The sequence below is a fragment of the Diadema antillarum genome, unplaced genomic scaffold (genome assembly GCF_040938485.1).
Source record: "Diadema antillarum isolate AM-2024a unplaced genomic scaffold, OU_Dant_1.0 seq00000398_RagTag, whole genome shotgun sequence".
Classification (NCBI taxonomy): domain Eukaryota; kingdom Metazoa; phylum Echinodermata; class Echinoidea; order Diadematoida; family Diadematidae; genus Diadema; species Diadema antillarum.
The window spans coordinates 400617-426206 of NW_027271389.1; the positions used below are offsets into that span (position 1 = coordinate 400617).

Sequence of the window (25590 nt, forward strand, 5' to 3'; positions counted from 1 at the left end):
ACATGTATTATGTTGCTTTGCCGCCAACCAGACCTCTTCCTTTGCCATTTGAGAAACATTTGCAAGTGAGCCATGAGTTAACACTTGGTTCACGAAAGTTTTTCGTGAAAATAGCAGAATGCTTACCTTTAAAAAAAAAAACTATGAAAATAGGGGTACATTGAAACAATTCATAATCCTTTTGTTGTTGCTCCCATCCTGCTTTTTTAAATTATATTGCAAACATTTAATAAATCACAACAAAAGTAATCAGTGAAATTATAATAAAATGAAAAACTACAATACAGCGGGTTATACGCAAACTGACGTTAGCTTTACTGGCTCATGTAGGCATCTGTCTATATGTGTCTCCCCCTTTGCATTTAGCTGCACATTCCAATTTATCGATTCTTCTGAGTACGAATCATAAAATGATATTCATCCAATCATATTAAGTTCATTGTTAAATTCACTTTTCATCGACTCTTTAGCGGGTTCTCAGACTTCTATGGACACCCCAGCAGCAGCACTCCAACGCGCAAAAAACAAGTTCTTCAATCTATTTCCCATCGCAATTCCAGCACTCCTAGCACTCATTCTGGTGGTGATACTCCTGAGATGGCAGCACAAAAAGTTCCTCAAACGTCGGGGGACGCGACCCAGTAACAGCGTAAGGATGCTGCAAGACAAAAGTGCACACCAATATAATATCTTTATTACATTATAATTGACTCATGAATGTAAAGTTCAGTTGCCCAAACAGATAGTGCACCTTTAGATGGCTGAACATGAAATTTGATCCATTCATCTGAGTATTTGTTGCATTTATAATCCGCAGGTTCATTATTCCCACCGGTTCAACCATCTAAATGAGCCTTCTGAATAACGACCTGTAACCCTGAATAGCTAAAACACACTTGCACCCCCCCCCCCCATGAGAAACTTACATACATTATAGGGCACTGTAAATTTACCTTATAGAAAATTTGGAGAACATTCGTGAAAGTATAGCTGATAGATTTTGTCAGTCCAGTGCCTCACCTTGCAACCTATGGCCAATAATTGTTTTCATTTAGAAAAGGTAGAGATTTCATGATGAATTCTGTAGCCGCAGTGCGAGATATATCTTTTCAACATAAACAACAGAACAATCCCTCTTAAACACGCAACTGAGTTTTGCGGTATAGCAGCCATATTATATCTCACCTAAAAGCCGAAAGTTTCCCCTATAAACATTCAATGATACTTAGCTGGCAAAATACTATATTGTCTTTTTATAGGCTGATAGGGCGAAAGTAATTTCATTGTTCTTCCCTCGTTCTGATGTAAGCAGATTGAATTGATTGTAGCAGAACTCTACGTATTTTAGTCGTTGTCAGTAACCAGCAGTGTATTACAATTACCGATGTTCACAGTGAAGAGCTGATAATCTTAATGCAACAACAATTCTGAATGCAATGGAATATTGCAACATTATTTTGATTGAGTGTAAATAAGGGTGATGTCAATTATTCCGAAGGTTTATTAGTTTGAAAATGAAAAGGGGTTCCTTTTTCCGATACATGAAAATTACTGGGTCGTTTTGTCCTTCTTTCTGAGGTGTTCTTTAATCTTGAAATGAAAATGAGGTTCGTTAATTCGACAATGTAAAAACAGGTGAACGTTAAAACGAACCTTTGAATTAACGAACCTTACTTCGTTTTCGGATTAACGAACCTCGGGTGTAACGAAGCTCTTTCCTAATCACGAATTAACGAAGGTTCGGATAAACAAACCTTTCGAACAACGAACCTTTTTTTTTTTCATTTAACGATTTCATTTTCGGACTACTGAACCTTTGGAACAACGTACTGCATGGTAATAAAAAAAAAATGATTATCTGAAACACGCCCGATTCCACCCCCTCCCCTCTCTCTCTCTCTCTCTCTCTCTTTGCAGGTAGTTTATGCTGCATCAAAAGACCTCACTCAACAATCTCTTAGCATTGGAGAGGAAAATCATTACGAAGAGATAAATGATGATGTCGAGCCACAACAAATGAAACCCGCCTCTCCCCGTAACGCTACTACGGAAACAAATCCTCAACTAGAAGCAATAAGCAAAGGAATCACGCAAGATGAGTTTGGCTATTTGATTTTCGGTGACGAAAAACATCCTTTGCAATCTACAAGAATTTACGACACTCGAATTCCGTATAGGAATCCAGAAAATTTATCAGCTTAATTCTGGAAATCAGGGATAAGGTATTGGGTTACTTGATCTTAAGGGATGTATGAAATTTACACGACATGCCCCTTCCATACTGTACAGGAATCCAGAATGGTCACACATTAAACATTAATTCTGGAAATGAAGGATGGAATATGGGGTTACTCGATGTTGGGGTATCTGCGAGAACCCACATGACACTCGTATTCTTTATAGGAATCCATAGAAAGGACCAAAAAAAAAATGGATTCTTAATGTTAGGGTAATCCATGAGAATTCACACGACATTCGCGTCCCTTACTATAGGAATCCAGAAAGATAAAGGATAAAGAATTGATTTATTTGATGTTAGGGTGATTGACGAAAATTTACAACACTGAACTTAGGTCAACAATCCAGGAAAAGAGAAACAAACACTCGAAGATCAAATTCTTTCTGGTGAGATGATACATCTGTATGACAGATGAGGATATGGTCAAGATTGGCGAGTTTATCGCTTTTTTTTGAAAATATGTCGAAAACACTGATAGAGGTCAACTTGTACAATTGTTTGTGAAGCCCCTATTCATTCAAGTGCGAATCAGTTCACACAATTGTAGCTGGAACTAAAAAAAAGTGATGGAATTTGAAAGCTTCACAAGCTTTGATAAGCACTAATAATAGTAAATTGCGATCACATGTAATTTAAGTGAGGTGATATTGGCCTCACGAATCTCGCATTCACTTACATTTTCCTGACACAACTTTTAATGTCACTCAAAGATGTATCAGAAGCACACAAATAAATATATTACAGGAATTACCTTAATGCAATTTTGTCCCTAATTTCAAATACAGATAGGACTCAATTTGATTGTATATAATGCTCTTTTATAGCCTAAAGCATTCTAACAATTATTTTACTTCAATTCTGTCTAGAACTTGCCGGGCTAAGAGGTACTCTCTAAAAGAATCGAGTGAAAATGTTCACTCTTGAAGGAATGAATAACAGAAAAGAGTGAATAGAGTGACCTCATTTGATCACTCCAAAATCTTCGTATGAGCCGTGAGGTCCTCAAAAATGAGTGGAACTGAACATTTTCACTCCAAATTCACTCCAATTTCACTCTAAATTCACTCTCTTTTGTTATTCACTCCTTCAAGTCAAGAGTGAATATTTTCACTCGATTTTTTTAGAGAGTAATATCCGATTGCACACAAACAATGCATTTTTGCTTGTATTTTACTGTGTAAGTCAAAGTCAGCGAAATTTGCAACTGACGCAACTTTTAGTGTAATTCTATGATATTTACTCATCAGGTTACTATCTCATTGTAGCATATAAACATAATCATTATATTACAATCACTTTCACCTGACACAACTTTTTAATGTTACTCAAAGATGAATCAGAAGCATACGCATAAATATATTTCCAGAATCACTTCAGTCCAATTTTTCCCTAATTTCAAATACAGATAGGACATAATCTGATTGTATATAATGTTCTTTTGGAGCCTAAAGTATTCTAACAATCATTTTCCTTCAATTCTGTCTATAACTTGACAGGCTAAGAGGTAATATCCGATTGCATGTGCAATGCATTTTTTTTTCTGTCTTGTATTTTACTGTGTAAGTCAAAGTTAGCGAAATTTCAAGAAGTTTTGTCCTGACGCAACTTTTAATGTCACTCTAAGATATTTACTTATCAATTTACTATCACGTTATAGCATATAAACATAATAAACATCACAACAATCACTTTGATTTACTTTGTCCGTAATTTTAAGAAGAGATAAGTCAAATCTGATTGCGCACAAGCAATGCTCTTTTTCTTGTATGATGATAATGATTATAATCATAACAATAGTAGTAATGAGAATTATAATACCAATAAAGTATTTTCTTTTATAACTAGATATCTTGTCAGTCAACGTCAATGTTTTCCTGACATAACTTTCAATGTCCCTCAAAGATGTATTAGAAGCATACTTATAAATATATTACGAATCACTTTAGTCTAATTTTGTTCCTAATTTTAAAAACAGGACATAATTGTCGTTCTGATTGTATATAATGCTCTTTTACAGGTATGTTATACGGTAATAAATGCTCTTTATTCTAACTGTAATTCAATTCAATTTTTTTTCATATTTCCATATTTGATGAACTGAATCTTATTTTCATATTTCCATATTTCCCAGGGGAATTTATAATTATTATTGCTCTGACATCTGTACAAAAATATAAGATAACAAATGTATACAACCACCCGTACTTTTGAATTGCACATTACACAATAAAGTTTTGGTATCGAACACGAATTCTAATGGTCTCATTATGGTATAATATGGAGATGTTTCAGAGACGTACATTGTATTGAAATATAACGAAGACTACGTAAAATCTACCTCGGAAATCAGCACGTTCCAAAATTCATGGATGTGAAAATGACGAAGATCGAATATGGATGTCCCGACAAAACAGAATTATCAATTGTAATAAGATAAATGCTGAAGACCGGGACTTGCACTAGAAACACAGTCATGTTGCTTCGACCATTAATTATCCTTTGGAATAAACATCTGCATTTCGTGATAAAGAGGACTAGATCTTTATGATATTAATTTATGATAGACACTTAACATCGAGATAACACAGAACATAGAATAATGATAACAAAATGATGATGTTGATGTTGATGATGATGATGATGATGATAATAATAATAATAATATTATTATCATTATTATTATTATTATTATTATTATTATCATTATCATTATCAGATTATTATGTCTCAGCAATTTACCAAGAGTAAGAGAGCCCTTCCATTACCCCAGCATTGCCAGGTGGATCGAGAGGGACATATGGATAAAAACAGCTCGCCCAATGAAGGACTTAAAATAAAATGGGGCCTATACGAAGGTAGGACTCGAACTCGGGACCTCTTTTCGAAAGTCAAGAGTATATCCACGATTATACCATTAGTACCATCATATCACTCTTCATGAGTGTTTCCCACACCAGGGGTAGTGGACAAAGGTCCTTTTGATAGAATGATATTCCAGCGGCAGCAAATATTCTGATGATAAGCATAATATATTGGTCATACCTATACACACGGCTGGCGCCACGTTTCAAAAGTGGGGGACCCAATTCATATTTCTGGCACCGTTTCATGAAAGTTGTCAGCCCTGACAAGTTGTCAGTCCTCTGACAAGTTTAGTTTGGTTTTGATTGGCTGAAAAGCTCTGGTCACTGACTGCTACTATCGTGATTGTCAGATACTGACAAATTGCCAGGGCTGATAGAACTGTCATGAAAAGGTGCACTGGTGCCACTTCCGGGTTTCCATGTGACACAAATTATTGAAGTCTCATCTCTTTTGAATGAATGCAGTGCATGCCTTCATGTTAGAGCATCTTTTATCGGTATATAGTGTTAGGATTCATAATATATACCATCGCTAATTTCAGCAGCATACAAGATTATTTGGGCAGGGGGTAGCAGTGACTGTTTCGAACAATCGTTCTGTACATAGCTATTTGCGTTGTAATTTTGCTTGCACTTGATACATAATGTCTAATCATAAATGTTAACTATAATTTATAAACTGTCGGCTATAACCGTGGCTGTTTTGTTTAATGTAGTATACATTCTTTATATTATCAATTTTGGCAACATTCTATGATATCTTTTTATATACATTGTGAGAAAGATTCATGCGCAGTTCTTTTAACATTCACTGTTTATTTTCATTTTCATCCATTTTTGCATAATACAGAATAATGGCAAAAAAGTGGGGGTCTGTTAACGACCAACTTCCGCAAAGCTGAAATTTCGCATTTCAACTTTTAACGTGTGACTTATTTTTCATGCATGCCCTTCACTTAAGAGCAAGATGGATCTCAGTTAAAAACAAAACGAAACAAAACAAAACAAAACGACAACTACAACAACAACAAAACATATATGTGTGGTATGATCAACTGAACTATAGCTCATGGGCGATTGTTCCTTTATGTGACCCTGCACCACAAAACGAACAATAAGTCGCCAGACATCAACAAAACATATATGGTATGATCAACTGAACTATAGCTCATGGGCGATTGTTCCTTTATGTGACCCTGCACCACAAAACGAACAATAAGTCGCCAGACATGGATTTTTAGTTAAGGTCAGATTCTGAAAAAGCAGACTCTAAGCTTTAAAATGATATATAACTAAATTCAAATGGATTCTCCTAACCTATCTAAATATTGGAAAGAAAGTACACACCCTGGATAAGTGTGAACTGAGAAAAGGGGCTCTGAAGAACAAGGTCTATTCAAGCGTTTAATCTTTACCAAGGCTGTGCGATAAATGGAACAAATACAATGATGATAACCACCAAAGCAACAACAACGAAGGGATTATCAGACCATGCTGAAATTGAGCATGCTTTATTAACACATTCTGTTGATGATTACTGCCAACTTTCAATACAGTAGCATCCTTCTTTCTAAAGTTATTGGAGTTGAAAGTGAAGTGTATGGACAGGGGTTTTTAGAAATGGGAAGAGGGTTCTGAGACACAATTAATCACATGCACTATTCCACCAAAAGGTGTTGGAGAAAAAATGCTGAAAACACAAGTTCCTGTTTGTTTTATCAACCCAAACTTTAATATAATAATAGAAAAAGACTTGCTCTTTCAGAAAATATGAGAAACTCAAGATTGGCTGCGTTGACCAATTTTTACCTATTTTCAGTTCTCACACAAAATTAGTGCGTGCGACTTTGACGTTTTGTGATGCACTGTCACATATCGTAATGAAACAGCAAAACTTATGACAAGGTACATTACGAGCTTTAGCAGTTACGAAAAATATATCTTTCAATACTTTAACAGCAATTCCATGACTTTTCTTATAAAACATCTTTGTGGAAATATAAGTTCTTCCAGTTGTGTCATATAAATCACCTGAATAAACTTATCCTTGGATAAACATTTTGTGATGAGTACCTTATTCGTATATAGTGCTGTGTTGTGCACGATAGGGTTGCCTATTTACAGACTAAATCAATTAAAGTTCTTTGCCTAGTTGATAAGTAACCATAGTGATTTCATTTTTTTTAATATACAAGTATAGGTTAGGCTTCCTTACATGTTTTACTCCCGAGAATTCGTTGTCTATTGAAGTCCCTGACATCCCATGCAAGAGAATTTTGAATACAATGATTAATAATCGCAGCACTTACCAGATGAAACTGAAACCATAGTTGGCTTACAATTAGTTTACCACTCCGATTAGACATTACAAGGCCCATAAAATAACGGTCTCGCAGTCATTATGTCCTTGTCGCTTGTCAGTATAATGTTCACTGTGTCGGAAAGACGTAATACTTCTCAGACAACTTTTTTACACGCAATAATTTTATATCCGGCGCTGACAGTGCATTACACGTAACAGTTCGACCGCGTCATTCTAAACTTCTGCGGGTTAAAGATACACAAGTGTCTGTAATTTTACCCATTATCCCTCAATCTCAAATCTTGTATATTTCACTTACTATATTTCACTTTCTTGTTTGCGATGTTTGAATGAATCTATAAAAATATAAATTCTTCTACAATCTATGGGCAAAATATACCGAAAATTTATAGGATCAGATGCTGATTTGTGGTCAAACACCTACATTTCTTAGATACTATTTTCCCCATGCACATATATTTAATGTTATGCTCGATTCCCGACTCTTTAATTTTCACCCGGTGAATAGAGAAAGAACTTGATAATATACCTACTTTATATAATCCTTAGCAGGCTATACAATTCATATGTAAAAAGAGCAGAACAATGTATAATGGAAATATACATTGTCAAATTACACTTTAATGCTCGCTTTCCACCTTTCTGCCACAATACCACAATAATACAATACCACTCCCCCCCCCCCAAAAAAAAAAAAAATAAATAAATAAATAAAAATAAAAACAAGCAAACATCTATATACTCACGCACACACACATGCACTTAAAGACAGTTGCACCAAAATAATCAAGTAATCTTGAGTTGGCCAACCCACCCTCAAGCACTGTCAAGAGTAGTCAATTTGGAAAAACAGGAAATGGAAAACATTCACGACATGAATGTCGATCAAGGAAAAAAAGAATCCTAAAAGCTGTCGTGGTAAACGAAAATGAGACATGTGAGACCATGCCAGGACTTAAAGGGATCGAGGGATTGGTAGCCTGGCAGGCCCGCATCAAGTCCCTCGATCTCTCTCAGAGTGTCCTTTGTGGGTAAAACAATTGTATCTACTTTTCTGAGATAACATCAGGGCCGGCGGAGCGTTTTCAAAAATGGGGGGGGGGGGGGGCACTTTCATGAGCTAACAAGCAAAAGCGGGTTTCTTCAGTTGACAAGCAAAAAAAAAAAAATGTAATGCGACACCATTATGATGATGAAGCTTGTGTTTGCGTGCTGGTGCTGGCACGTTTACGCAATTTTGATATAGTCAACATGCACTAGATGCTTGCACGTTAGGCCTAAATATTGACTTAGCACAGCAATCGCTACTTCAAATTGCTGTGGGTATACCAATCCCGTACACCAAATTTTGAAAATTAAGAAAAAGAATACTGCTGAAAGAATTGTGCAAAGTTCTATAGACCTATAAGAAAAAGATACATAATTCATTCAAATATTTCTGTGTATTATCCGTCAATCAGTTTGTTCACTTCAGTCTTTTTGTATAGGACTACGCCGTTATTAGAGAAAAGTAATAATAAGAGAATGATAAGAAAGAAAAGACAAAACGTGCTTTCTGAATCTGAGCCAAACTGCATTCCCCCAAATAAAAAAATAAAAAAAGTTTTGTAAACATCGGGGCTCCGAGTGAGGTGCTATTTAATACATAGAAAGAGTAAATTACACAAAATGGCGGCTTCCCATCCCATAGGGTTAGGGTTAGAGTTTGATGGTTAGGGTTAGGGCTAGGGTTAGGGTTAGGGTTAGGGTTAGGGATTTAGGGTTAGGGTCCCCAATCTGTGCCGTCTAAAAAAAAACACGCACCCCCACCCCCACCCCCACCCCCAATTCGTGAACGAAGGATGTTAGCATGAAACAATGCTATGTAATTTGATAAAGATAACCAGTTCCTACTTTATTTCTTTTTATTTTTATTTCTAAAAATAAAATACTATTCTACTTTTGGTCTGGAAGACTGATCATATATCTCAGTTATTGAAAATAAGAAAAAGAACATGATGAACGAGCCTGAACTCGTTATCTCGAAAAGTCCCGCGAATCTAGCTGTGTACACGGTTAGGTGGGTTAGGTACGTACGTGCTACGTGTACGTTCGTGGTGTGTACGTGTATGTTTATGTGTGTGTTTGCAACGCTGCTTTATACGCTCATACAACACGATTCCGCAGCTGACTACACAACACTTCATTTGGTAAGATCGGATTATTAGTCCACTATACTTAATACACAGAATTAGAGTACTTAAACTTCGAGATGTACTATCATGGAAACTGAAGCTACCCAGCAGAAGGAGGAATGTCCTTAGAATCTCATGAACTGACATGCTTTTAATGTTTGTGTTTGCAGATCGAGATCAGTGAGAGCGCGAGCGACCGCTTAGCTCAGCTCAGCTTAGCTAGCACCGCGCCGGCAGTTCCCCGCAGCGCAGCCGGTCTGTTTGCCCCCAATACCCACTCACCCGGCCGCGATATGCCGTGCCGTGGGTGCTGCACTAATTGGCTCCTTCCAAAATCTGACAGTTGCCACAATCGTATTATACTGCTGCAAACCTTCGATTAAAGTCATCAGGCGTATGTGATATTAAACCAGCTGGTACACTACGATCTCTTCATGTAATATTTACATCTGTTAGTGTTAAATGATTTTTTTTTTTTCTTGCTTGGCATGTAACAGTTACAAATTACAATCTGAGACTGTGGGAGTGAGACTGAGTGAATCTGATTAAAAAACGTGAAGAATCTTGTAAATCATATCTTTCTCTGCAGATGTGTGTGCAAGGAATGAAGTAGCCATGGACGTGATGCAGTCATCGTCCGCAGCCAGCCAGAGTGGCGATGCCTCCTCTGCAGCGTTCAGCATCACCAAGGCAGCCATCGGTGATTCCCTGAAGGAGTACGAGACTCAGTACTTTGGCTTCACACCAAAGTCATTCATCGATGGAGGTCAGTCAGTTGGATATATTGGCATTCCTATTGGCTATGATATTGTGATTTTCATTGTAGTGTACTAATGCTGCAGATACTGCTGTGGATAGGCAAGGTAGGTGGCAAGGTCTATATGTTAGATAGTGGCGGACCGGATTCAGGGGGGAGCCCACCAACCAGGCGCACTCCCCTCCCTTCTTTTTTTTTTTATAAAACAAAAATTAAACAGATAAAGACAAAATGGGGGAGGGGTGCGTGCGCCCCCTTTTATTTAATTTTGTAAAATCGCCCCCGCTTTACGGAATTCCAAGATCGCCCCTGTTAGAAGACTTTACTTTGTCTGTGTCAAAGAAGATGCACTTTGAACTACCAGGTAGGCCCTACTGTATACGCCAAATATTATGTGAAGTTTTTATCGTCATGAATTTCGTGAGTTGGGTGCCATTCACAAATTTAAAGACACACACACACACACGAAAATATTGACTATTATCCCGGTATAAATGTGACATGCATATAAATGATAGATAATGATTTATTTATGATTTAAATGCATTTATTTATGCATTTATAAGGGGCTTTATACTGGTGTTTCTAAGCGCACTGGTGCTATTCAGACAAAAAGACTAGAAAACACAACAACATTAGGACAATACGAGACCAAAATTACAGTGAGTCATAAAAGAAGAAGAAGAAAAAAAATATATATTTCTCCATTCAGTACTGTACTCCACGATCGCGAATTTAACCAACTCGCAAAATCAATGGGTAGTCCCAATCACGAAAATTTAGACTCGCTAGATATATAATGGCGTAAACAGTAAGCAGTGTCATAATCTGGTGATGTGGTACAGATTCTAGAACATGACACAGCACACCGCTCTGTGCCACAAATGGTCAAAAGCTGCTGAATGCAATCAGTACCAAAATGTGCCATGTTAAGATTGGATCATTGTTTACATGAATTAAATGTGCAAGATTGATTAGTTTTGCAGGATAAATGCAGAAATCTTTAAGAGGAAAGATTTCAAGTTTTGTCTGTATTCATCTTGTAACTGACAACTGATAACAGCAGTGAATGATGCAGTCTGGTGGTGAGAAAATAGCAGTCTGGCATGAGTACTCAATGAGAGTGGAGCAAAGACACTGCAGATGTGGGTTTGTTTTCAGTGCCCAGGGTTCTACTGTATATTGTAGTGCATTTTTAACACATTGATATTGTGAAGAGTGACTATGCAAAATGTGAAATTTGATTTCAACATCAACATTATTTATTATCAATGCTTATGTTATTAATCATGACTCCTACAGTTTAATCTTTTCTGATTTTCTATCAATTCTGTAGTCACTTAAATATATAAAAAAAGAAAGAAATATGTGGGAATCTGAGTTTTGTGTTGCACATTATGAAGTACCACTGCTCTATGGTACTCTTACTAAAGTAGCTAAAGTAGTGATATCATAGTTTAACCATGGAGTTCAGATATCCATTGTCCTGCAAACTAAATGTATTTTTTCATCAATGTTGTTAGTGTACAATGCCCTGGGAGACTACCTGTATGACTGCGTTGATGCAATGGACAAGTACATTGCTTCGGAGGTGAGCATGAAATTCTTTGCCCATATTTTGCAGGGACGAAATAGCTGACTGCAAGGATTTGAATACAGTGATACGTTAAATGTACCAGACAAGCTTGCTATTATGTTGACCTTGTCAGAGAATATTTTATGCCAGCTTACAGCTTACAGCATTACACCCTAGAAAGTACATAGATTCGATGCAGTAGTCTGTGGTTTTATTTGGTTAGGTTTGCTTTTAAGTGTGAGTCAGTGTGTGCATGTTTGTGTGTGAAGCCAAAGTGTGTGTATGTGTGTGTGTGGTTGACAAAAGTTCCTCAAGTTTTATGTGGCTGTAAACCATGATGGAGCATTTTCCTATTGTTGTCACTAGATGTCATTGTGGTCTACATGTTCAAATTATATGAGTGATGTGCAGGCCTCGAATTTCACCAGTTTTAGGGACAGGCAATTTTTGGTTTTAGGGACACTCTCTCAAAAAAACTTTTAAGGGCAGCAAGGAAAAGTTGCAGTAAGCATGGTAATTCTTTGAGAGAGGCATTGCGGCAAGTAGATAGGGCATTGCGGCAAATTGCCTTTTGCCTCCCGGGTAATTCGAGGCCTGGCTGTGTCTGGTAGATAACTCCAAGAACATTTGAAAAATTATCAGATTAAGGACGACTGCTAGAGTGACACCAGTTGGCCATACATTGAGGTACTTTGAGCCACATATTTCATGAGTACTGTATATAGTTTTTCACAAACTGGGGCTTGTAAAGCAGTATCACAAGTAGTTGAATTTGCAATCAAGAACTGTAGTGACATACTGTGAGAAATTAGTGCAGAGTTAATTTCCAGTTTTATAGATGATATACAACTAATTTTTGTTACAGAAGGCTAAATTTTGGTAAGTTGACTCACCAAATTTGCCAAAAATAAAAACACCACCAAAAAGTGAATAGTTTTTTCTTTTTATAAAATTATTCTTTATTTTCTATTTTTATGCAGGTATTTTTTTTTCCAGCTGTCATTTACATTAATTATTCATTCTCCATGAAAATATTCCTCTTAGGCTGAACAAGGGAAGCATCCAGTCTCAGCCGAAGCCATTCGAGAGGTAAGATGTAATGGTCAGTGCATGGTCAGTTGGGACCCATCACCAAGAACCACTGGTTGCCAAAAATATGTTTTCTGATTGTGATGATTTTCAATGCTCCAGACCAAGCTTTTCAATTACGGATAACTTGCCCCACAATTTTTCCCCTATAGCAGGGCTGCACACTAACCCATTTTTTCTGCTGGTCCAACCAGTCTGTCGGACTAGTAGGTGCCCAGTTTTTTCTTTTTTGACTAGTTCATTCCTAAAAAAGTTACTGGTCCGGCAGTAATTCTTACCGGTCAGGGACCATCGGACCAGTGCCAGTGTGCAGCGTTGCCTATAGAACCTACCATAGAAATGTGAAGAGAGCTGGCGACCATATAGGCAAGTCAGAGAAATCAAAGTCTCTACAACCATCAGATTAACATGCTTACAAGGAGCCAAAAAAATTTGAATACCGTATATATACAAAACATTCTTGAACAGGAATATTTGGACTGGAAACATCAAACTATTGAACGTTGATGGGACTCTGGTTCTTTACTCTGTTGCCATATCTGTTTGTGAATATCTGTGTAGTTTTCTATGCGCCAGTAAATAAGGAAAAACATCAGACGATCGTGGTATATGATGTTCAAGAGTTTATTGGCCGTGACCGAGTCAGCGGTACGGTACAGGTACACACGTCGGGTGTAACACGTTGCATGCACAACACATGGAAACCGATCAGAGTATGGAACGCCACTTGATACAACCTAACTATAATTATAATCATAATGGCGTGATCCCTTTCTTCATTCCTCTTATTAATAAAATGATGGTACTACCCTGTACATACAATCTACTCAAAAACTACTCTTTCTGAAATAACCTTGATAAACAACATACTGTACGCATCTACTTGAAACTGCTGTTTCTGAAATAGCCTTGATCAGCAACATGGTGTCAGGCTATATGCATGAGCAAAACGACAATCATACACACTATCCTTCACATCACATAGGGCCCAACTCTGAACAATGTAGCAATGTAAAAACAAAACAACTACATGGTAATAACTTCCTTCTCGCCGATTAACTTAAAGCTGTTGCATGACTGTTATCTATAGCGGCCTGCTCTAAGAATAAATGTTGATCACATATATGTATAAAACAAATTAAACAATCTCTAACTTAACATTAGAACAATTGAGGTTGATTACGCAACTAGTACATAACTGCACTATCACAAACACACATAATCAGGCCTATCTTACTTACACAGTGAGTGAACATAACATCACTCATAACACAACTATCATGCTGAAACTATTTTGATTAAAACACCTCCATTAATCAAAACACTCTTTACCACCATCAAACTGCTTAACACATCTAGAATGTTTGAGCACACACAGTAACGCATAAATAAGTTACACTAAAGTCCAAACTTTGACAGAGTTAAATCAATCACAAAATGTTATGTACGGGACTGTACACAGCAACCAATGAGAGTACATACAACTACAATTGTACAAACTGTACCTACATACATAGTTATAGTGTACCTCAATATGGACCCCTATCAAAAATACTCAAAAACACTTACGTCATACCTCACTTCCTCTTTACTCCTTAAGCCAAACACATCCAATGAATCAGCCTTGCAAAAGGAAAAATAATGTGTACAAATATTAATATAACAGCCAAAAATTAATAATAACATCTTAACAACAATTACTTATACTGGGTGTAAAATACTGAAATAGGGCCACACACATATACATGTATGTGTGGAGATGGGAGGAGTGTGAAAAAAAAAACACCTGCAGTTGCCCCAGACTACAATGAACAATAAATATAACCATATTTGGTACAGATGCCCACAAAAAAAGGAAAAACACTATCCAATATCTACCAATACTGGCTGTCAAGTGCGAAATCTATCTAGATATAAAAATTGTCCTGAAATACAAAGCAAACTGTTATAATATACCAAAAATAACATGTACTGTATTCACATTCATAAAACAGTATGTTACAGATATCCGCATAGGATACTACAAAAGGTGGACAGCGGGTCAAGTCTGGAGAATGGGTACATGTACCTGCCCCACAGAAAATCTGTGTTCGTAAGCGAAATAGGAATACATGTATATCAAATCAGGAAAGGGAATGACTGGTATAAAAAGCAATGATCCGGCATGCAATATGGCAACAATGCCTAGAGATGATACAACTTAGAACTTACACTGTATAAAAAAAATGTGCGAGATGTATGAAAATTCAATATGTACAGACGCCAGCATAGGAGAAGCTGGTATACAACTTTTTAGGCATTTTACTCCAGAAATAAAATAAAAACGACATCACAATATGAATTAACCAGCAATGAGTACCAATAGGTAATAAACCTAGTACGTATTGAAAACCAGCACATAACACTTTAAAAGACTTCAACACACAGTAGAAAGAGGAGAATGTGCGGTCCCTTCCGGAAAGCAAAATACGCGTACAGCTGTACAATGTCACATCTGAAAAAAAATACTCCCTGTGGACTTGATACTAAGGTAAGTATGAAAATAATGGGAAGTATTGGACTCTTCAATACATGTATAAAACATGCAGACTGTAATATGCTGCAAGGAGCTGGCAAATAAAAAAATGTACCGGTAACAAAGTTATATGTTCATAACTTACTACATGTGTATTGACACTGAGCCGCAATAAGACAAATGATAAAACACTTGAAACATATAACTTAACATATTCCCTTCATCTGTTAAAAAAGAAAGAATCATAAATGTTGACAAAAAATGACACACTTGTGACAATAATGAACACAATTAACATAACCTTAATGCCAATTTGAGAAACAAAATATCCTGCAATGCGGAGGATATGAGTAATAGTCTCCCTACATAAACCTATCAGAATTATGTCTAAAATTATACTAACCATGGCTTAAGGGAAAATAAAAAACAAAACAACTTATAGAGTAATACACAGTAGAAGATGACACGGGGGTAAAATACCCTACTTAAGTCCTTCAACCTGGAGTTACTGGGGACAAGGGAGGGTGGTATGGCACTGCGAGGCCAGTACAGGCTGGGGGTGCTGGGGGATGCGCGATCCAAGGCACAGGGGAGCAGTTGACGTCCACGGTTAACCAGTCGGTGATGTCACTGGTAGGAGGTTGGTGAACAGGATGGCGCTTGGTGGTCATCATCCAGCTGGTAAGATGCAGAGCACCATCAAGGGGGCGACGGGAAGGACCTCCTTCAACAGGGATTGAAGGCAGGCGGTGGCCAAAGGTCCAGGGGAAGGAACTCCAGGTTGGGCTAGCGTCAAAGCAGGCAGGGTCAGCACTATCCACGGACAGGTGGAGGCCCAGGGTGTCATCATCGGCATTGGGGGTTCGTGACTGGTCAGCAGCGAGGACAGAAACCACAGTCGGACTGGTTGATGGACACACGTCTGGTGATGGAGTACGGCAATCCAGCTGATGGACAGGATCACGAGGCTCTCCAGCAACAACCAGGGCTGACAGCTGGTCACTCCGGTCAAGGGCAGACCGACACTGGTAGCTAAATGCTGCCATGTCACGATATGCGTTGTGATGTAGCGGAGGCAAAATAGCCACACAATCACTGTTTTTGGGAACACCTGGTGTCTCTCCATCAGGGCTGATGATGGGCCACTTCTGATGATCATCAGGAGGGGTGGTGTACTCGGGATACAAGGAGGGAAATGTCTCGCCAGCACTGGGAAGACCAACACTCTCAGGAGATGGGTGGAGTCCCATCAGTGCATGACCTATGGGATTCCCAGAGCGAGGCTCAGTGATGAACACAAGCATACCAGGACCACACTCAGAAGTACATACAGGGGGATCAGAGCCAGGCTCAGTGATGGAAGTAACACACGAGATATCAACGACTGGGGATTTAGTGTGTGTACATTCATTTAGGGAGGACCCAGAACTATCCATGGAAACTAAGGAGCGGATGCTATGTTCACTAGAAGAGGGAGCAGCACCAGTCCCATGAGAGTCACACTCAGAGCTACGCTCAGTATCCATGGTAACACTACTGACCTCCGTACAGGGAAAAGCAGAGCTGGGCTCAGTGACAGGAGTAGCAGTGGGACGGTCAACCTCAGATCCACTACATGGAATGGTCAGAATACTAGAGGACTTACTCCTATGTGTAACTGGAAAATCGTCCAACCCATCACCCTTAGCAACAAGGTCAACGCCAGGATTGTCACCTTCAGACTGGGTACTAATGCTGCATTCATCTTCCCTCTCATTCTCAGGAAAGCATTCACATGTAACAGACTGACATACTTCAGACTGACCACCAGTGTCACTTTCTTTCTCCATACTCTCGAGAAACCACTCACGACTACCATCGGGCTGATCCCCAACACATTGCTCGTGTGTCTCACTCTCTTTGCACTTCTGGGCAGACATAGTACTAATCTGAGCATTGTCATGTTCAGGCTCGGTTGATTCCGATTGAACTCGGTTGATTCTGATTGAACGCTCATACCCACATGCACTAGTACTTGTTGCAGTCTTAGTCATCTGCACAGGGACATCACACTGCCCATGAACTGTATGTTCAGGTGTAGGATCACATACACACTCACACTCTGTCTCCATCTTCACTACACGGACAGCATCACTCATCGCTGTGTGCACAGGCATATCGACACAGCCTACGGCTACCGTCGAATCAGTGTAAGTGAACACAACCTCGTCACCAAACATGATCTTGTGTTTGAAGGGCCTAATAGACAAATCGTTGTGTTCCATGAATGGAGCACCTGCTGCGACTGCAGCATTCATATACCCATCCTCAACCACAAAGCCGTCAAACCACATCTCATAACCACTAGCACTGTGGACCAGTCGGAAAGAAGTGAGACCTACAATGCAGGATGGGAGGGTAAACGATTCATCACAATCAATGTAGTCGTCATAGCCAAAATCGTCAACGACGATATCCAAACCACACGCTTCAGCAGTCGATTCACTCACCAAATTAATGGGAGAACCAGAGTGCAATTCAACCTGTAAAATCTCTTCATAACCTCCCCGAAGGGTAGCAGGGAAATGAGGGACCTTATCGTCAGGCTGGCGTGTCGCTTCAAAGTCCGAAGCAGCATTGCCAACCGGGCGCCAGGGTTGGGCTTTCTCCACCTCCGGCTTCGCGGAGGCAGCAGCGCAAAGCCGCTCGCGCTCGGATGCCGTGCCGCTACGAGTGGGCTCAGCCACAGCCGCGCATCGCTGCGTCGACGATGCTGCGGGCATTGCAGTGCGTAGAGCTGCGGCAACTCAATAAACTCGAACTCTAGTGTCTTTAACCTCGATTGTCACACCAAATTATTTGGTGAGCGTCTGACCCCTATTGATTGGGCTTGATTCACCTTAATCTAGGATCCTGGTAGCGTCTATTGATGAATTCATGGATTCGAATCAGCGCTGTCACCACGCCAGTAAATAAGGAAAAACATCAGACGATCGTGGTATATGATGTTCAAGAGTTTATTGGCCGTGACCGAGTCAGCGGTACGGTACAGGTACACACGTCGGGTGTAACACGTTGCATGCACAACACATGGAAACCGATCAGAGTATGGAACGCCACTTGATACAACCTAACTATAATTATAATCATAATGGCGATGTGCCTAATGTCTGAAACTTCATGAATCGATCGTGTGGAATGAACAAATCAAAGTTTGACAGGAAATGTGTTTATACTCAGGAATGCCATGTCATGCTTTGGTTAAGTGCAAAGTATCACCTACAAAAAAATAAGAACTATAGAAGTATAGATTTCCTTTTTAAAAGGTAGTATACTCTTAATATTCCTTTCGCAAACACCAAAAATTTGGCATGGTTGAAGAATCTAACCCCTGTCGCTCAAGAATAAAATCTACTTCTTCCTGATTGCCATGCAATATTTTGGATTGTAGCACTGGAAATATGTATCTCTTGCAATGACTTGTTTGAATATTGGAGACTTTTCCTCACAAAAAAATATTTTGTCACCTGTTTGTTCGTTCCATTCAACCTCCACTCCCCAATTATTGTTCTTGAAGTCCTCAGACAGACTCCTGGCTTATCTCCAGTTTGCGTTTGACAAGGCATTTGACCGACTGGAGACGTATCTCATGAAGAACATCTTCCACATTCCCAGCCACGTCACATTACCAGAGGACAAAGTAAGCATGGAACACATGGGGGTAGTCTATCTACAATGATGTAGCCCCCTACAGCTGTAGGAATCTCCACTGATTTGAAGATGTCACCATATATAATCTTATTGTTCTTTGTTTCCTATTTTTCGTCATCTGGCATGCTGTGTGCATCAATATGCATTGTTGTACTGAAATGAACTGTCAATATTACACAAAGGAATTGCATAACCCTTATGATCCATATTATGCACAATAAAACTGACCCTCATGTGGGTTGTAGCATCATTGTTCATTCAATAGGTCTGACTGACTTGCAGTATGGCCAGGGTTTTAGGGGTATTAAATCATCGCCAGTAAAATAGCATGAACACTTGTGAGTGACTGCATAATTGACATTTTAAGGATTAATGAAATTGTGATGTAAAGCATATATAGAAGTGTGATGGTGCAGAAAAGAACCGGTGATCTATGTAATGCTGCTGATGATAATCAAGTACATGTAAGCATCAGGATTTGTCTGTTCTTATGTGTTGATATTTGCCATGAGAGAATTCACCTAATGTTCTCCATCTATTTTGGTAAACTAAAAGTCTTTGTATTTAGGCATACACTGACCTGTGAAATGTAAGTTGAAAAATTCTGTCAGCGTGTTTGTCTGATGAAAGGTTCGCTTTATAAATTGGAGTAGGCTGGAAAGTAAATACAGGTACTGTATCTAACAGAAGTGTCATTGTGGGTTTGCCATAATAGGTTCATCTAGAGATTACAGCAACTGAATCTGATGAAGTGAAGATTGATGCCGAGCTTGAAGAACTGAGGGAGAGTATCAGGAATGTGAGTATTGACCACTGAGTCTATTCACCAAAATGGTTATCCAGGACCCTGTTGCATAAAAAGGTGCAATCAAAAATACATGTAAGTCAGAAAATCAAACAGAAGCCAATTGTCTGCCAATCAGAAAGAACTATTCAGAGACTTATGTTTGATTATGTTTTATTTTCTGATATGGATTTGATTCGAACTTTTATGCAACAGGCCCCTGCTCACACAAGCATGTAACAAAAACAGTTTGACTCAAATAAAAGGGACTTTACAGATGTTTTGGTTTTTTCTTTTCTTTCTGAAGATTAGAAAAGATGACCATCTGTACTATTTAAATGAGCAAAATTTATCAGCTGCTGGAAAGTGACTTGCTGTGGAATGAGAGAGTGGGCATAGTGTATTTTCCTTTTCTTTTTCTTTTTTGTAGGGGGGGGGCAGATTGGGGAGGAGACAGCTGGATTTATGTAACAATTCAAAACAACTGTGATTGTGCCTGAACATTTTAGTCTGTTGATTCATTATATCCATGACAATGCTGCCATTATTGTTAGATGACATGTCAAATGATTCTTATCTTGAGACGTTGGGTCTTTTCCCATTTTTCATTTTCTTCCTGCAGGATCTGCAGACGTTACAGTTGAATTCTTTTTGAAATAAAAAGAAGTTGACATAAGGCACAGCAAAAAAAAATAATAATTCATACTTGTATTTAAGTTTTGTATTGAGTCAGTTAGTCATGCCTGTCTGTGTGCAATTGGGTCATTTAATTCTTGATTTGGGAAAGCGTACTGTCATTTTTGTCCTCTTCTGCAGGCCCGTTTTGTCAATGCCGCTCTTCAGCAGTGGACCCATGATGTGCAGAAGGTGCAGCAGTTGTTAGATGGTTTCCACGACGAACTGGAGCGATTCCAGAAGACGTGCCAGCAGGCAAATGGTGAGACTCAGCTCCTGTAAATCCTTTATGTGCCTTGAGTGTGGATTGATGCAGAATATCCGATATCATTGTACACACTGTCCAATGTTCCTGGCACAGAAAGGGTTTATTGTCATTGGCCGTATAGAGCTTTCAAGGAAATAATACAGAGAGTCTTTATGTCTTGATCAAAGTTTGTCTGTGTGATAAGAAGAAGATTTATCAAGAGTAATGTATTTATAGTGCAATTGACAGACATGTAAAGTGTAACCCATGTGCTATTAAAGAGAGTTAAAAACTGATTTTCATTGTCAGTAGTCAAGACCAATAACTTGTGTAAATGAAGGGCTACACATGTACCATTGGCAGTGGCATACTGTGATTATTTGAGAAGGCACAGGCACTGCATCTTTTTTTTCTTTTTCTTTTTTTTTGCGGGGGGGGGGGGGGGGGGGTTGCTGGCTTCTTATTGTGTTTTGGTACTGTTGTGTATTGATGGATGCAATTCTATGTCACTATTCCATTTTGTTGCACAGTACCAGACTTGAGAGAATCTGTGATTTTCATGGCTTCCAGAGCACAGAAGTTGCTAGATCTGTGCGGGACACTACAGAAACAGCTTTCCCAGGTGATGCCTTTCATTCTCTCTGTAACACATACATTGATATGAACTCTGGTTTAGCAATTATCTCAATTATTTTTTAGCCAAATTGTGTTCCTGAAAATCCTGTTAAGGTTAGATTGGAAGTCTTAAATTTTATTGGCTTATTAGAAAATGCAAGGAGCATTTGACACTAGTTTATCAAAATTGATATGTGGAGAAAGAATTGTGAGACAAAAAGCTGAGAGGAGTGGGTCCCACATGTTAAGGGATCAAGAAGTGTGAAATGTCATTGTTTTCACAATAAATTCCAAAATATACTTTGTGAGATTTCATCAAAGGCTGTGTATTGATTGTGTATTACAGGGTAGTCCACCACGTTTTGGAGCAATAATGTAATTATGATCAATTTAGTTCATTTCAGAATACCTGAATTAGTGCAGCAAGATGCAAGGTGACAGAAGCCAATAAAAATTACCCCAAAAATTGAAGCGAATACAGCCATATTATTTGTCCTAACTCAAACTGCAGAGCTGCCAACTATTACGGATTTCCCGTAATTGTTACGGGAAATGATCACGATTACGGGAGTACGGAATGTCGCCTCAAAATTACGGTTTTTGGAAATTCCGATAATGCCCTATCGCCTATGCAGCAATTGCAATATACTAGCAGACTACACACTGTACATGTTTCATTCTCCAGCCGGCCCGCGTTGCCTGGTTGCCCGCATTTGTGTGCGTCGGTGTCTGTGTACTCGACGTGTGTGTTCGTAGCTTCCATTATAGAAAAGTGTGCGCACACGCAACTCGCTGCTTGCGTACTGTGTACACCGAACGGAAATTCGCGCGCGTGAATCCCTGTCGCCTATGGACCCTGGATGTTTCCATCGATCCCCATGTGTGGCCGGCCGGCTGGGGACCGGAGCGTGAGTACATGTAGTAGCTTAGCTACACACTGTAGCCAGCTGCCGCACTATAGACAGTACCCTATTTCGTTTTGAGTCGGGGTAGAAGCGCTCCGTTGTGCAATGTCTGCTTCTTTTTCTCTACTTCTTCCGTTTTTCCCTTGCCTCCCAAGTACGAAATGATTTTTAGAGTGTTGTGTGTGTTTTTTGTAACGTTATTGCATCATTTTTCTGCAAGGAAGAGGTGAGTTTCTGTTCGTGTACTGATGATGTGCACTGCAGTATGTGCAGGTGAAAAGCGTTCGAACTTTCTTTCCCGAGTATCGTGGAAACTCGATGTATTTCTAGGCCTAGAAAAGGAGATCTCATGTAACAGAATACTTATAACAAACTATTTTCATGTCAAAGTGAATTAATTTCCCTTGTTTTGTATCGTTTATTGACGATCTCAATGATCTCGTAATACCGAATTTCCAATGTGTAGATCTAGACCTATTTGATTTTCGCGTAGCTTTCGGTGCTGCAAACTTTTGCTAGGGCCTAATCTTACTACAAAACTTATCGTTCTATTTCTGTTGTTTCTCACACCTCGTTTGGTACGATTTCTTCCATTTTATATCACTTTATCCGTTCTCTTTATGCTTTGAAATATTTAAACGTAATTCTTTCAAGTGTCTCGCACTGTTATTTTCGTAACGGCGATTTCTCCGCTTTCGTGCAATACTTTTTCGAATCGAAGCGACGTGTGTTGTCTTTTCTAAATATTTGTGTTGTTGGGAGGTGTTGATACTTTGTATTTGTTATACTTATTTATTTTCCTCGGTGTTTATCTCGAGGGACTATGCGTGTTTCTTAATGTTAATAGGAAAAGGCTAAAATGATATGAGTGATGTCGGATGGTGATGATGAAAACCGTATGCTGATACAAAAAGACGTCTTACTGTGAATGCTGAGCGTACGTGCCGTTTTATTTCACTTTCCCTCTTATTCTTCTTTCCCCCTTACTCTTCTTTCCCCTCCAAAGAATGATAAAAAAAGAAATTACATACACCTCACAACAAAAAGATCCACGATCTACCAACCTTCGTAAAGTTAAATCTAAATTTTCAATATCAGCAAAGAATAAGGGGAAAGCACGAATGACAATAAATTAGAGCGAAGAGATTGTGAAATACTGAATACACGCAGTCTCTTCGGCTCGAAGAAACTTGACACCCACCCGGCCTCTCCCCTTGTGGAAATTTCCACAAAAACAGGTGCCACACCCAGGTGCGTGCCAGACGAAAGAATGCGCGCACTGGAATAAACAGCGTGTTAGTATCCTGGAAATATCGATCGAAGAACCAGCTCATTAGTTGAATTAAAGGAATCATTGCAAAGATATCGTGATTCTATATCCTTTCTTTTGGCGCATAGTAGGAAACATCAAACAGTCGAATATATTGTACTTAATCGAATATCTTATGTTCCCTGAACAATAAAAAAGGATCGATTAATCAGTCAATTAAAAATGCAATCACGGAAATACTTAGAAGGTCTCGTATGCCCAGACAAATTCACTACGATTAGGTCCAATGAGATGCAGTCATCACCTGGTTAGACAGCAAAATCATGACAATTAATTTCAGTTCACGCTCATCATAACTGCTTATTACTTTTCAAAGTTTTGGCTATCAACATTCGTTCGTAGGTGTTTTTTGTTTGTTTGTTTTGTATGTTTTTCCTCGTGAAAGACGTAATGACTTTTTCGTATCGAATTTAAGCTCCATGTTTACCGTAAACAAGCCATTCAGCTCAGCTATGGCGCATTCGATCCATCGAACTTGCAGTAACCTCTTAGGCAGGAGCACATGGGTCTTTCCTTTAAACTTGAAAGTGAAACCACGTGTTTGCACATTGGCGCAACCACACACAGCGCGGCATTTTTGCGATCATCTATAGCAGAGTTTCCGATTCCAGTCAGGGTAAAAGAAATTGGAATACTTCGGAAAATACTGATGTTTAAAATCCAGTAAAATGAAAAAGCCTGAAAACAACGCATGATTATGTTTTATAGTAAACAATAGTTGGAAACACCGAAGAGAGTTTTGCATTCGCTCACACAGAAGCTTTCTTGAGAAGATGAAAGCATCCCCCCTCCCCTGCTAGATAGTGGAAGCTTCCATAACCAGCCCAGCAAGTTTCTGGAGGTACATACATGCACTTGTACACATGCATTGCGCGAGAAAGCAATCAATCAACGCTGAACATTGCGTAGTTTGGATTCTTTATCGTGCTGGTGTCCAGCTCGATACTTCGGCATGTGTCGTAATGTTTTGTTTAGAGCCTGTAGGCCTCATATGTCGACGAGTTTAATTCAAAATAGCAAAAAGAGGGAGATGGAGAAATTACGGATTCTGGTGGAAAAATACGGATTTTGGAGCTGCTGAGTCCGGATTTGTGCTTCCAAAGGTTGGCAGCTCTGAAACTGGCATTTCTTTCTTTCTTTCTTTTTTCATTTCTGTTGTCAATGCAGAAGCGGACTTTACAAGATGAAGAGGAGAGTGAAATTCCAGCAAAGCTTGTAAAGCCTATGGATGGGAAGGCGAAAAGTTCTACGGATAGTTTGTGACGTGTGAACCGGCACCCATAAACTGATTTATGTACAAAATGGGAAATGAAGGGAGATCTGCAAAATTTAAGCCCTGGACATGGCAGTACTGGGACCAGGTATGTGGCCAACATGATACAATGATGTCATCTTTGAGAGAAATGACTCTTCTGTGAGGAGGCATTTTCAATGTTGTTTTCCTGAAGCTGTGTGCCTTTTGGCAAATTATGATTGCCGATCGCATGACTTGATAAGAATAGATGCCGTGATTGCAGCTTGGACTGATAGAACGCCAAGTCTCCATGATTCTGCAAGACTCTTCCTACTACAGTAAACCTCGCATGAGTCAAAGCTCTCGGGACTGAAAAACATGCGTCGACTTAAGTGAACTTCGACTCTCGCGAGAGTCGATTTTTTTTCGACTCACAGTTATGTACATGTATTATACAACAATGTAGTACATTTGCATGCCTGTGTGTGTGTGTGTGTGTGTGTGTGTGTGTGCGTGCGTGTGTGTGTTTGCATTCAAATTTGTCTGTTCTTGAAGATAATGTTCTTATTTTGT

The 25590-nt window shown here is 39.0% G+C and overlaps 1 protein-coding gene across 1 annotated transcript; it reads left to right on the forward strand.

Annotated features, from left to right (window-relative positions):
- Window positions 1–10206: 10206 nt before the first annotated feature.
- On the forward strand, window positions 10207–25046 carry LOC139732057 (protein MIS12 homolog). The gene is made up of 8 exons (XM_071642933.1): window positions 10207–10366; window positions 11881–11948; window positions 12978–13022; window positions 19094–19216; window positions 19943–20026; window positions 20828–20948; window positions 21464–21539; window positions 24926–25046. The coding sequence occupies exons 1-8, from the start codon at window positions 10216–10218 to the stop codon at window positions 25044–25046; spliced, it is 789 nt and encodes a 262-aa protein (XP_071499034.1). The 5' UTR covers window positions 10207–10215.
- The last annotated feature ends 544 nt before the right edge of the window (window positions 25047–25590 follow it).

Excerpts from the sequence above, each read along its gene's own strand:
- LOC139732057 (XM_071642933.1), top strand. The coding sequence starts at position 10,216 with ATGGACGTGATGCAGTCATCGTCCGCAGCCAGCCAGAGTGGCGATGCC. Across the intron at positions 19,217-19,942 it reads TCACATTACCAGAGGACAAA|GTTCATCTAGAGATTACAGC; the intron begins GTAAGCATGGAA and ends TTGCCATAATAG. Across the intron at positions 20,027-20,827 it reads TGAGGGAGAGTATCAGGAAT|GCCCGTTTTGTCAATGCCGC; the intron begins GTGAGTATTGAC and ends CCTCTTCTGCAG.